At 43.3% G+C, this 13,321-nt stretch overlaps 1 protein-coding gene across 1 annotated transcript; it reads right to left on the bottom strand.

The window, feature by feature from the left end:
• Positions 1-452: 452 nt before the first annotated feature.
• Positions 453-12,529, bottom strand: LOC135911839 (uncharacterized). Its single transcript, XM_065444179.2, has 4 exons — positions 11,692-12,529; positions 9,228-9,243; positions 8,086-8,418; positions 453-1,609 (listed from the first exon to the last, which is right to left on the bottom strand). The coding sequence occupies exons 1-4, from the start codon at positions 11,818-11,820 to the stop codon at positions 1,293-1,295; spliced, it is 795 nt and encodes a 264-aa protein (XP_065300251.1). The 5' UTR covers positions 11,821-12,529; the 3' UTR covers positions 453-1,292.
• Positions 12,530-13,321: the final 792 nt, after the last annotated feature.

The following is a 13,321-nucleotide window of genomic DNA, read 5'->3' as shown; positions in this document are numbered from 1 at the left end:
CAAAGAATAAAAGTGCACGTATCCTGTTACCCGCCTTCGTCCAGTTCATTTCAACGCTTGCCAATTGTAGGGCTCTCAGCCTTGTGTTTAAAAAAACATGCATTGATCTACCATTTATTTCTAGACTCTGTTATCTGAGGAATGTACTTAGTGATGTAATGTAATGCTAATGATAATATTTAGATAATATTCGAATTCGCAACGTCAGTGAGATTTGAGAGTGTGAGTGGCTGATCGGTTTTCATTAGGCAGGCCAGCAGCATGACCACTTTACGAGTATCTTCATAAAGTGTGCTATGGAGCATTCTACGCAGACATGATTATTAACTTGCATGTGCTGCTAAATGCTATGAACGGCCCAAGCAGCCGAGCTATGTTGCCGGGAGAGTTGAAATTATTTGAGCCTTTATCGCACTATCGTCATAGGTAGAAATACCATGATAACGACAAAATGGTTTAGACGCATTGTACTGGGTCGTTTATTTCCTTCGGTGATAATGTACAGCTTATTCACCTTGCAAGGATATAACAAGCAGGTACTTTAACGGACACAACAGAATTTGTGAAGACCTGTCATCAATGCTTTCTAAATGAAAATACCCTCGGTTCGGCCATCGTAGCACAAAATTGTCTTTGTGCTTGAGTAAGCACCACACGTCAGTGAAAAAGAAAGGAAGGAAAAGGTGATCTCTCGGGCATTGTAACCAGCTAGAAACAAGTAGCTTACGGCAGGAAGACCTCAGATGTCAAATGACAAGCTACTGTGCACATTTATTTTTACACTTCTGAAACCTGCTGCCCTGAGGAATATTAAAAAACTGTGTTTACAATTATAAAAACACATTTCTTTCGTGCAGGAAGCTTAATACTTGGTAAACAGAAATGACATAGATATGTTGAATGCAGTGGATTCAAGATGTGACAATAAAACAGTACAATGATTAAATTAGGCCGTGTCTGCTTTCACCGCAGTGTGTGAAAAATATTCAATTAAAAGGTAACGTCCACATTTACACCATGCTGATGGTGACTTTGTAGTTTCTGCCGAGGCTTTGCAGAACATTGATGGCCACTTGTGAGTGTAACGCACTAGGGATCATCAAACTCTCTGTAAAAAAAAAACTGCAGCCATGATTGAGAAAATATGACTTCAAATTTGGGCCATGATTGGAGCAAACTTGGCAGATACCAGCGGCGAGGTACAAAAGCCATCGATGGAATGTAGTGAGTGTGAGACGCTGTTACGAATAGCCCAACTAATAAATTAAACTTGGCTGAAGGAAACACACCTTCTAAACGGTTGGTATCTGAACCAAAGTTTCTAGGACAAAAGGGCTACTTCTTAGGACTTGTCCAGCGCACTTCGTAGTCGCTCCGATCAACAAGCAGCGCCGATTCGCCACGGAAGAGCTCAAATCAAGCCAAGTGTTCGGCGTCGTGAACTGCGCACATTCTTCTGGGTTCGCGGCGTCGCAGGGTCCCGACGTGTCGCACAGCCTGACGTCGTACAGGACGGCGTCACCCGTGTGAGAAAGGACCGGCTCCCACAATATCCGAGTCTCTGTAGGCGACGCGGCGACGATGGAGGCGTTCTTCGGTGTGTCGGGAGCTGGAAAAGAGAGCAAACAGCGTTTGTTGAAAGGACAACAATGCAGACGAGCAGCATATGCTGGCATCATGACGAAAGGGAAGAAAGCGAACGCCAGAAACCGGGCTCAGAAAAAAAGATGACACCACCAGCACTACGGTGTCAGCTGTACCTCTGTTCCCCCTTTTTTGTGTGTGTTTGTGTGCGCGCTGCTTTCGGTTGCGAAAGGTGCAACAACACATAAGACTCAGCACTACTGACGTCATGAATATGCAGCAACACTGTAGTCGCACCCCGTCTGTGAAAAAAAAAACGTACAACCTTGTGGCGTGACGTTTATCTAAATACTGTATTGTAAATTCTCTTTCTACAAGTGCTCAATTAGGTTTTACTCGCCTAGAATGGTCCTACAAATTGACGAACAGCAGAAAAATATAATATATGGGGTTTTACGTGCCAAAACCACTTTCTGATTATGAGGCACGCCGTAGTGGGGGACTCCGGAAATTTTGACCACCTTGGGTTCTTTAACGTGCACCTAAATCTAAGTACACGGGTGTTTTCGCATTTCGCCCCCATCGAAATGCGGCCGCCGTGGCCGGGATTCGATCCCGCGACCTCGTGCTCAGCAGCCTAACACCATAGCCACTGAGCAACCACGGCGGGTGAACAGCAGAAAAAAAAGGCGGTGTCAATTTCTCAAGGGTTACTTGTTTCTTAGGTGCACTCAACTTGTTATACTGCTGACGTAAACGTAGCCTTGAATTTTGTCTGATAGATTAATAGGTAGACCTGCTTTAGGAACATAAACCAAATTACCATATTGGAACAATTCAACCAGTACATATTAATAGTCTGGTCTAAAAAGCAAATAAGCAAAAAAACGCTCAGAATTAAAAGGGCATTTTAAGACCTTCGTTTTTTGACTGATTATTGGAGACATTTTTGCACGCTACCAGTCATCTACCCCTGGAGACATATTTTGCAGTATTCTACCCTACCTGTATATTATCGTGACTTTTTTACCGCACCATCCGAATGAAAAAAGTATTTGATCACCACAGCTTGAGGCTGTCATATACTGCAAGGCGTATACCAATAAATTATCTTAAACAATAATAGCCTTTATTAGTATTGATTGCCACTTTTGCGCTAAAGTTTCCTGACAACCATTCCGTAAGGTTAATTATTTTATTTTCATTATCTCCGGTGCACTTGCGAAATTCAAGTTTGGTAAGCATATACGTACAATAATACGGTCGCTTTCAGGTGAGGTTTGAATTAAATGTCTTCATCACAATCACTATACTATTGCTAGCCAATGCAACAGCGCCTCACATTAAGAGCGTTATGAAGTCAGTCGTCTAATGTTTCTCGAAATTCAGAGCTTTTTGTGTATGTGGAGGTGCTGCTGACGCTGTCCGTCTGTTCTGGAGTTCCCCTTAACCCTCTCGTATTCGCTTGCTTTCGATTTCTTCTGTGGATCATCCGGGGAACTTCAGAAAAGCATTTCAGTTACCTAAAAAAAAAACATGCGGGTAAGCAAAGAGAATGAAGTTGCTGCAAAGGGACGCTAACTTGATATGTTTGGCGAGACAGTGAGTGAAGGACAGTACTACGCAGTATAGGGAAGGGATTTATAAACATATGTGGCCTTCGTATATGGTCCCTTAGGGTGGGCAGTACTTCTCTGAGGCATTGCACAGTCCGTTCAGCACTTTCCTATAAACGATTTCTGATGATAGAGGCCTGATAAGGTTGAAAAAGTGGGAAGAACGCATGCTTGGTCATGCATAGGATGCTCCACTTTGCTGCACTAATATATGCGACCTAATGCGAATGGCAAGCTTTCTAATTAGCCAACGCAAATTGGAGGGATCACGTAGTGTTGGATATAGTCAAACGAGTCGTCGCGTCTGGCATATGGCTCGCGAAGAGAACGAATTAGGATATGGACCAGTAATAGAATAGTCACGTCTCTATCCTGTTGTATATACCCAAAGTCCCACTGATCAGACGTATGGTGTAGGAATGTTTACCATGCTCCATTACTACAGAAAAGTAAGTCGCAACACTAATTTATTCCTGTTTGTTGGAGGTGCGCGTATGTTCCCATTTGGCGGGCATTTCAGTTTAGTTGCTTTCAAGGTGATGTCACGGTAATACCTAATAACGCTCAGTCCTTTCTGTGCATGCACTGCACGTGACCTGCCCGTTATTTTTTCCAAGTTTCTACCATTGGTTTGGTTGCACAGCCTAACCTTATCAATTCAGTGAAGGTCAGTGAAAATTTTGTAGCTTTCTAACTATCGCGCTTCATTCTCTTCTAATGACACTGAGCATAAATTAAATGAGGCATAGCACTTCACAGTAACACAAATACTTGCCTCCTGTGCGGTTCGTAGGCGCATCAACTGCGTAGATGTGCGCATAACGCGAGTAAAATGCTCCGGCTTCCCAAGACGACGAATTGCCTCAGAGGCACGATAAAGCAGTTTGCCACCTGTCAGGCCTGATGTTTCCTGTTATCCCTGATGGTGTGCTCTACAATCCTGAATCTAAAAAGCGTTAGCATCGGGCTAGATACTATTTCTGCTTACCACTTTGATCTCGCTGCTTCCAATATTGCGGAAGTATTAAGCGATACATTTAACCTCATTTTTAAATGTGGCACCTTTCAGAACCAACCTAAGAAGGCCAAGTTAATCAAGGTGCATAAAAAGGTGATATTACAGAGGTCGTAAACTATCGCCCATTCTCTATTCTGTCCCTAAATTAACAACACTATTGAAAAATTATTTCCGAAACGTATTAGCAAGTACCTTGACAAATTTATGTTGCTAAAGCCTTGCCAATTCGGCTTCCATGGAAAACAGCGGTTTCGTTGGTTCTATATTTCTTGATTTTTACCTTCGACAGTGTTAATCACAACAATTTATGTACTAACCTATAAGCATTGGGTATATCTGGTCCAGCTTTAACTTTTATAAAAGATTACTTACTTGATCGTGAACAATCAGTATGCATAGGTAGCGTTTATTCAAATGTTGAGGTTATTAATCAAGGGGCACCACAGGGATCAACATAAGGCCTTCTTTGTTTTGTATCTACAATAATGATTTACGTCATTGCAATAATATTTCTAATGTTGTGTTTTACTCTGATATACTGCATTTTCCATGTAACATAAATAATTAAGAATGCTAATCTCTAAGCCACAAAACGAATTGACCAAATTTATTCAATGGTATTCCTTAAAGAACCCAATTTTGAACCCAGTTAAAATTCAGTTCATGATTTTTAAAACAACTCAAGAAGTTCTCCGATATCTAACGCAAGTATCCATAGGCCATCATTTATTCCCAGCCACTGCTTGTGTAACTCTCCTTGGCAAAATATTAGACCAAAACTTGAAGCTTAATAATCATATTGCTTATGTGAAAAAACTACTTTTGGTGTGAGAGCTCTCATTAGACCTGCTCCACTTTTTTCTGTTCACGCCTTATTGTCTTTATACTTTGCATTCATACACAGTCATATCACATATGGCATTATTGATATGGCAAGTGACACATATAACTGTCACCTTTCCTCACACAGCACATTCTGAGCCAGGCCATTCGCATTATACCAAAAGTTCTTTTTTCTGTAAAGCTGCTCCGCTCCATCAGGCTTCGTATATCTTCTTCGTGTATCTGGCTTGTTTATATTTCATTTACCTATCACTCTATTTAAATTACTTAACGAACAGCTCGCATGCCAGTTGATGTACTGTAGGTTGCTCACAAATACAAACGGTACTAGGTTTGCCCATAATCACAACTTTCTATTACTTAACTGCAACACGAACCATGGCAAAATGACTTCTTCCTTCTCAGCGAATAAAATGTCGAATAACTTACCCCAAGCTCTTAAATCACCAACATTTTTGCATTCATTCAAGTATGAACCTAAAATTTCCATTTTGTGTAACTTGTTGTCCTGATTAATTTGTTTGCATGAGAAGAGTGCATTTCATTTGTGGGATAGGTTTAAACAATTTAGATGGCTAATGTGCGAAATTGGTCATTTTATAATGCATGACTCTTTGTATAGAAATCGAATGTATTCCTTCTCACTGCTTCGTTCACTCCTTATTTACTTGTAGATTTTACAATTTTACACTGCTGTTTTAATTAATCATTTTGTACCGATGGTCTTGTTAACCGAGGGTGCCGTTGCAGTCGTTTGACATTGGGGCTCTCGCCAGTAAACTACTAACTACCATCTGTTTATCTTGAATGAACAATTAACTGAAATGGACTTATTTCCTGTTTCCCATGCACGGCAGGTGGGCGCAAACTGGCGACAGGAAAGCAACACATATGCTTTCCGAATGCTCTTCCGTTGCTGCCTCACACCCGGCATTCGCATGTGTTACAAAGCGTCCCTGCGCGCACACCTGCTCGTTCAATGGGCAACTTTTATGTCTCCGATTTTCGGAAAATATTTTGCAGCTCAATGCCCCGTCGGAGATATAGTGATAAACGTTACTGCGGAAAACTCGGGACACACTTGAAGTAAACAAGAAACGTAAGGTTGGTTGCTAGTGAACAAGAAGTACACTGACGTACAGCCTCGAATAAAGAAATAATGTATCTATAACAGAATTACAGAAATCGGTGGCAGAAAGACAATGACCACCGCGAGATGTCAGTAAGCAATACTGCACACCGTGTGCTGCTTCAACGCGTATGTGAAGTGGTTCATTGCTGTTGTCGTGGCTGCGGTGGTATTGCTACCAGAGCCGTCAGCCTTGAAGCCTTGACCGGTAATCAATGTCCAAAAGTATCTTTTCAAAGGTACGCAACACTGTGCAGTGCGTGAAACTAAGGTAATAGATAGACTTGCTTAGGATGATCCCTAAAGCTAGGAAATATAACGCCGTAACATCAAAAATTACATCCTGCCAGGAAGGCTAAGAAAATAATTTGGAGGGTAGACGTAGAGTCTTTGCAATGTGACAAAGTGCTTTAAAACGGCCGACAGAGTCACAACTGCGTAATATCGTACGGAATCATGCGGATATATTCTTGAGGAGGAATGTGTGACGAATGATTTTGATTTATAGTGTGTCTTTGTGGGTTTACCTTTTCTGACACTTTCACTTCAAAAGCGCACGTCGTCATTTGGCTTGAATACTGTGCCCCACACACACTTTCATGGTAACCAGTGCTATGTTGTTAGGTCTCAGGGCAACCATTGTAAAAGTCACGTTCTCTGACACTTGCGAGTTGTACTACAAAACTCCACCTTTCCTTCCGTCATTGCCAGACACGAATATCGATTGACTGTAGCACCGTGTTATGAAACCCGCAGTCAATGTAACCCGACTTGTGACTATATTGTGATGCAAGCTTCTCTGCAGGTCTTGTCCCCGGTAGGTTAAGCAATGAAAATTAAAGTAAAGCCATATTCTTAAAGTAATCAGTTTGTCATGGCTTGCGAACAGCCTCAGAGAGCACAAAAAAGAATACAGAAGCACAAAGAATATCACAAAAGCGCCTGACAACTGAATTCTCATTTTACGGTAGCATAAGCTAAGAGGGCGTTTGCAAGCAGCAATCTGATTACACACATCAGCCAGAAGATACGTTGAATACAAAATATCGCAACTACTGCAGGTTCATGCCTCATCCGCGTAGGTAAGACACTGGTTGATAACATAACAAAATGCATGCTGACACCATGTTCTCTCTGCCAATTTGAGCCTGGAGCGCACCCACGATTCCTCTAGTCAGTCAATCCGCGCAGAGCGCTACTTTTGATTCCCAAGAAGGGGTGCAGGCGCAGACTCTACAATGTAAGCGCAGATGTGGAAAGGAGGGGGTTACTGGCTGCGCGAGGAATTGCATTGCGGGAACTGCCGGCACTCGCTAATTCCAAGCGCCGAGTATGTAAAGGGTTTATCGCTAACATTTTTAGATATGTCGTGTAGCGCGTCACCGTTCAAAGCGCTGCGCGAGACATGTACACAAGGCGACGCCCACCTACACTGAAAAGGACGCAAGCCCGCAGCTCGAGAGCCACCAAGTACAAATGCTAGGCCGCCCTACCGATAACCCCCCCTTCCCCCTACAGCGTCCTGAAATAAACTTGGAAAGCATTAAGAATCACACACTAAGTCCATATCACAAATGAGCTTCAGGAGGAAACGTGACATGATGAGGTTGAAGGTACAGTGTCCTCGGGGAAGCAACATGTCGCCCATGCAAGCGTACATCTTTAAATTACTTTTGTTTCATTCTTTTTGTCTTCTTTTCATCTGTCTATGCTTGTACACATAAGTACAATCGAAAGAGCATGGCACCTATGCTGTTTCGATTATATCTAAGCTTAGCAACTGCCCGTTAGGCATACATATGCCGCGAGTCGCTGTGTTTTTGATATGACCCCACTTACTCTTATTGCTATCCCGCGCCATTTGCAAGCAAATCAATATCCATCCTGTCGCTTACCGTATCCCGGGAAGAAGATGGGGATGCGTACTCCGTCGGAATACTTCGTAGTATCGTGTCGCCGAGCGAAGTTGAGCACGCGCACTGTTACGGTAACGTTCGTGCAGGGCTCGACGTCACCACACGTGAGGCGCGTCTGGTCGGACCTGAGGATTGTTCCGTTGGCGCAGAGTCCCGCCCTGTGCTTTCCGTCGCCATCGTCATCACCGCTGGCGGCCCTGGCACTGACCTGCACCCAGTATTGGTCGACGATGCCTTCGGGCTGCTCCCAAGCCAAGGTAAATGTTCCGTTTCCAGCTGACACCAGCGTGAGATTTGCCACATCAGGTGGATCTGCGTGGGAAGGAAGGCATCGCTTATCCACAAGCGTCATTAAACCTGGCTTTCACAAAACGTGTACCAGAAAATTAAAAAAAAATATTTGCATAACAAAGCCTAAGCCTGATTTTTTTTAACAGCTGCATTTTTAACTCTATCCTGCAACAGTGGTTTCTGTGCGAATCCTGATGATTCACTAGATACACCTGGCGTAGAAAAGCATAAAGCATAAAAAGCATAAAAAAGCATAAAAGCAAGAACTACCGTAGCAAATCAATGCCAGTGAATCTAATTACATCCTATATGCAAATTTATAACAATGGTTCACTGATTTTTTTTCTGGAAGTTATACAAGTCCACATATTTTTTCACACTGAGATAAGGCATCTGAGCAGCAGTTTCAAAGCCTACCAGCTGAGGTGTCTAAAGTCTCCTAGACACGGCACCAAAATAATGTTTCAGTAATTCCTTCACTTCCCTCACATAAATGTGATTTAAATTTATAAGTTTGAAGATCCACAAGGTCCGCAGAATACAATGAACTTGTGATTAATGGCTCTCGCATAGCAAGAATGCTGTTTCGGAAATTTTGTCTTTCCCTTTTTTTCTTTCTTTTTTTGGTTGATTAACACGTAAAATAATATTGTTATTTCATAAATAATGTTCATCCTAGAAAATGCTAAGAAGTTCGAAAAGAATTCTTTCTTTTGGGACGTTTCTTATTCCCACGCTTACATGTTGCCTGTATAGCTTGCAAACTATAAAGATAGGCATGAGGCTAGGCGTATTTTCGTGTATATGGACAGCAAGGAAGATCCACTTACCAGGATCCCTGTCGCTCTGAAAAAGAAAAAAAAACTCAGTATGACGTTGCATGAAAAACCACTGTGTGGGTACATTTCAAGTAAACACACCTATCTTAGTGCGCGAGAAGAAGAACAACGTTGTGCGAAGCTTCGGTAAATAGTTTCACCTAAGTTTCATGCAAAGATACACAATGGTGCGCAAAATTGTATACTTTTACGACTGCTTTATTTGTCGACTTTTCGCTGTAATGAAAACACAAGTTTACATGGCGTCGTAATATTTGACAGAAATGCAGTTATGACTTCTGGATTGATGCAGCTATTTGCAAGTGGTTAAGCAGACATTGTTATCAGATGTATATGCACAGAGAATCAATAAAGATCTAGCGATTACTTTTCGACACTTCAAATACTGACGAAGACCTGCGCGATCGACGCATGCAACCTATGCGACTAAGAAGAGCTGCTGCCCATTGCACTCGACGTAATCTCCTTTTCTTTTTTAGTAAATGACCTTTGACCTGCACATTTTCCTTGTGCTTTCGATATCCGAACCAAACGTACGTGGGACACCGTCTGCTATATATATAGCCAGATGCGCACGTCAAAGTGCGAAATATGCGAGGCGTGGTGCGCAACTATACAACTGAACGACTGTAATACGACACGTAATCAGCATAAACTGAAATGCAATGCTTGTCGGATCGACTCACGTTACAAAGCCCCTCAATAAATACCCTTGCGAGGTGAAATATGCACTGGCTAAATGATCGGCTCACCATGTGGCTAAGTTTCAATTGCAGCAGCACGGATATCGACCCGATTGCTAAGAGGCTACTTCCGCGATGGGCCCTTATTACTGACACACTGTCTCTTGAATTGGCCCATCTTATATGGGAAATGAGTTTCGACAGAGTACATTTTACAATACATGTAGGCTCTAATGCGATGAACATCAAAGCAATGGCGTGACACACCGTACTACCAAATTCCTCCTTTCTGTGGAGCTGGTGCTTTTTTTTTTGTTACCGACACCTTGACTCCTCTGTATTTCAACGCTTCTCGCCTAATGTACTCTCTGGATCACTTTATGTATGCACGCTCTGCTCCTTTTTTTTTTTTGCTGATTTGCTCACATATCTGTAGCTGAGTTATTCATTTTTTGTTGCGACTTGTTTACTTCTTGCCTCTGACAATAGCAAGCAGTGTGTGTACTTAGAAGCCCGCAATTGCTTTTTGGAAATTTTTCTGAAAGTGCTTACATAAAAAACAATCGAAACATAAAAGTTACATCTGTGACTATAGCAAGAATAGATATGGCAGTTCTTTACGACGAATATCTTAGGATATCTAAAGTGGACCAATTATGTTTATGAATATACACCGTCTGCGTGTTTGTTCCAATGTTTAAAGTGTCAAGCATGACGATTACGCGCCAGTGCACCTGTTGGAAATCGACAAAAAAATAAAAAGTCGTGGCTTGTTTTCGTCAGCCACGAGCAAGAGCCCAGCTGGTATTAGCTTCGCCCAGCTTGCAACACGGGAGCTACGCGCTGTAAGCTACGTCACAATGAACATTTGACGCTGTGTCGACATCAACTCGCCCGAATGTTATATCGGCTTACGGAGTGGCAAACTTCATTATCAACATCTCAGAAGAGAAGCACTCCAGGGGAATCAAACATAATGAAGTTCTATTGAGCTGTCATACGATTGGCTTTTGGAATGCAAATGTGAATCATAATGTGAATACAAAAAAAATTCGCAATGTCTGTTACCAATGAGTTTGGTGAGTCTATTCCCCATGAAAATTGTGATCGCCAACGCGCATAAGCCACCAGTGGAAGCAGATTGCGCTGCTAATGCGATATTTCAAAAAATACGATAACCTTAATTTTGAGGGCGGCTTTGAAGACCGTCGCATTAACTTTAAAAACGGCCTGGTTCATATGCTATGCAGGCATTTTGTGACATCTAGCAATAGTCTGACGGACGGTTATCCCACACCGTTTGTGAACGTTTTGTAAATCTTATTTAGGTTTAACTTGTTAAGGGCAGCCTTCCTTACACTTCCGGCTTGGTTTTGGTTGCGTTTGTGCAACTATTGCTACCTATGTAAATGACCTGCACCAGCACGTGTCACACGGCGATGTGGCAGAATTTCCAGTGTCAGGAATTGCGTTTTCGGCCCCCGTGAAGAAGTTAAAAAAAATTTAAATCCCTAACGTGAAAGCAAATCGTTATACGGCGCTATTGTACTGGGTTCGAAGAAAGTTGGACACATTTTTGCCACAATTATTTACCTTACGATTCCTAGCTAAACCTAAGCCACCGTCCAAAATTGCACTTTTCCTAATTACACAGATTACGTCGCTCATTAGAAAAACGAAAAATACAATTAATTAGGGCTAAACTCTACGAGTGCTGATCATCCAGGCTTAAGATTCGTAAAGAAAGTTCTTATGTAAACAATTATGCTTACCCAGGACACTCCGGCGAACAGCACCACGAGGAGAATCAAAAGCAGGATCAGAACAGGCAGACCAACCTTCAGCGCGATGGACGCCGGCGTGCAGCGTCCCCTTGAATATCGTTGTTGCGGAGACAGCATTGCCGCAGCAGGCACTGCGTCCGAAAGCGCAAGCGACAACGGTTCGTGTCCTAGCTGACGCTCAACGCACAGGACCTCAGAATGCGCACCGTATCCCGCGAACCTACGTCGTGCGAACCGGTAGCGAAGGCGCGCGCGAGCGCGAGTTTATAATCCTGACGTCCGGAACACGTGACGACGACGCCATGCATTGCGGGGGAACTTGCAGATTGCGCGCGCCGGGAAACACGGAGCCGATATGAGGCGCCGCGCCACACCTCTGAAAACGCACAGCCAGTCGACGCCGATAGCCGTTGCCTAGTATGCACGCGCACTCGGGATGTGGGAGAGTTCTCGTTGCGCTGCTTCCGGTACTGCAGTGAACGTGTCCGTGAGAGACTAGACTTCCGCGAAGCAGCCTTGAGATCTCACTAACACGTCACACGCAATGTTCTGTCCTGGATCGTGTACTTCTGAGTATACGATCAACCCGAAACAAAAAAAGGGCGGCAAGCTCGTTACTCTTCTATGTTAGGTGAAATTTTGACGTTCTGTTTCGAAATTTTCAGGTCACAACTACACGGTCAACTCAATCTGTCAGTACTGCCGCTGAACGTGCACGAGGCAAACTCATGCTAGAAATCGCACGTAGAAAAAAATAACAAAACGAGGAAATCACGGAAGAACGCAACGCAACGTCGTTATGGTTGTGCAGTTAGTTGGCAACTGCGGCTGTCCAGTGTTGCTCGCAGCGAAGCGAGTTGCGTGCTGTCACAACACGACGCAAACTGGCCGGACCTGCTGTGGAGAGGGGGCACCCACGCGCTTCTGCGGCGACCTTGCCTCGGGGAGGCAAACGGGCACTTCCCTTTCCATGGTTTCGCTTTCTCCTTCCTTTCTGTTTCTGTCTGCGTCTGGAGGACGCGACGGACGAGAGGCTTTGTCCGCTTTCAAAAGGGAACTCCGCTCACCATTTCAACAGTGGCTCACGTACCCGCGTTCCGTTCGTTCTTTGTCACGCGACAGGCGCGTCTCCACTTCCTGTCGTCACTGTTGCATCGCACTTTTGTTGCTCCACATGAGTAAATAGCGAGAAACAGAGAGAGAGCGAGAGATATATTTTGAATTTTAACAAGAAAGAGGCTAGCGCGCAACGCTGAACGAAAGCAGGAATGAGAGTACGTGACTGCGCCATACACTTTCCTCGTCCCCCATACAAAGTCGGCAGAACTAGGCCGCAAAATCTGGGACGACATATTATATATATATATATATATATATATATAATATTAAAATAATAATATATATAATATTTGAAATGGCATAGCGAGCTCAGAAACAGACAGCTGTAGATGCGGGAAAATATATGTAAGGCGGATTTCCGCTAATTTCATTTTTCCGTTCAATTAGATATGACAGCTTGTCATGACTCGTTAATAGCTGGCATAATTGGAACTAAAAGCGTCGCTGGTCGAGTGCCTTAAGCGCTCACTTTCAGAATGTAAAGCGTGTGGTCACAGGC

This window comes from Dermacentor albipictus, chromosome 10 (assembly GCF_038994185.2).
Source record: "Dermacentor albipictus isolate Rhodes 1998 colony chromosome 10, USDA_Dalb.pri_finalv2, whole genome shotgun sequence".
Taxonomy (NCBI): Eukaryota; Metazoa; Arthropoda; class Arachnida; order Ixodida; family Ixodidae; genus Dermacentor; species Dermacentor albipictus.
This window is presented reverse-complemented; position numbering and strand designations above follow the sequence as displayed.

Coding starts and splice junctions, on each gene's coding strand:
- LOC135911839 (XM_065444179.2), bottom strand. CDS start 11,820: ATGCTGTCTCCGCAACAACGATATTCAAGGGGACGCTGCACGCCGGCG. Junction 1,610..8,085: donor CATCTTCTTCCCGGGATACG/GTAAGCGACAGG, acceptor TCTCTTTTCCAG/CTCCCGACACACCGAAGAAC.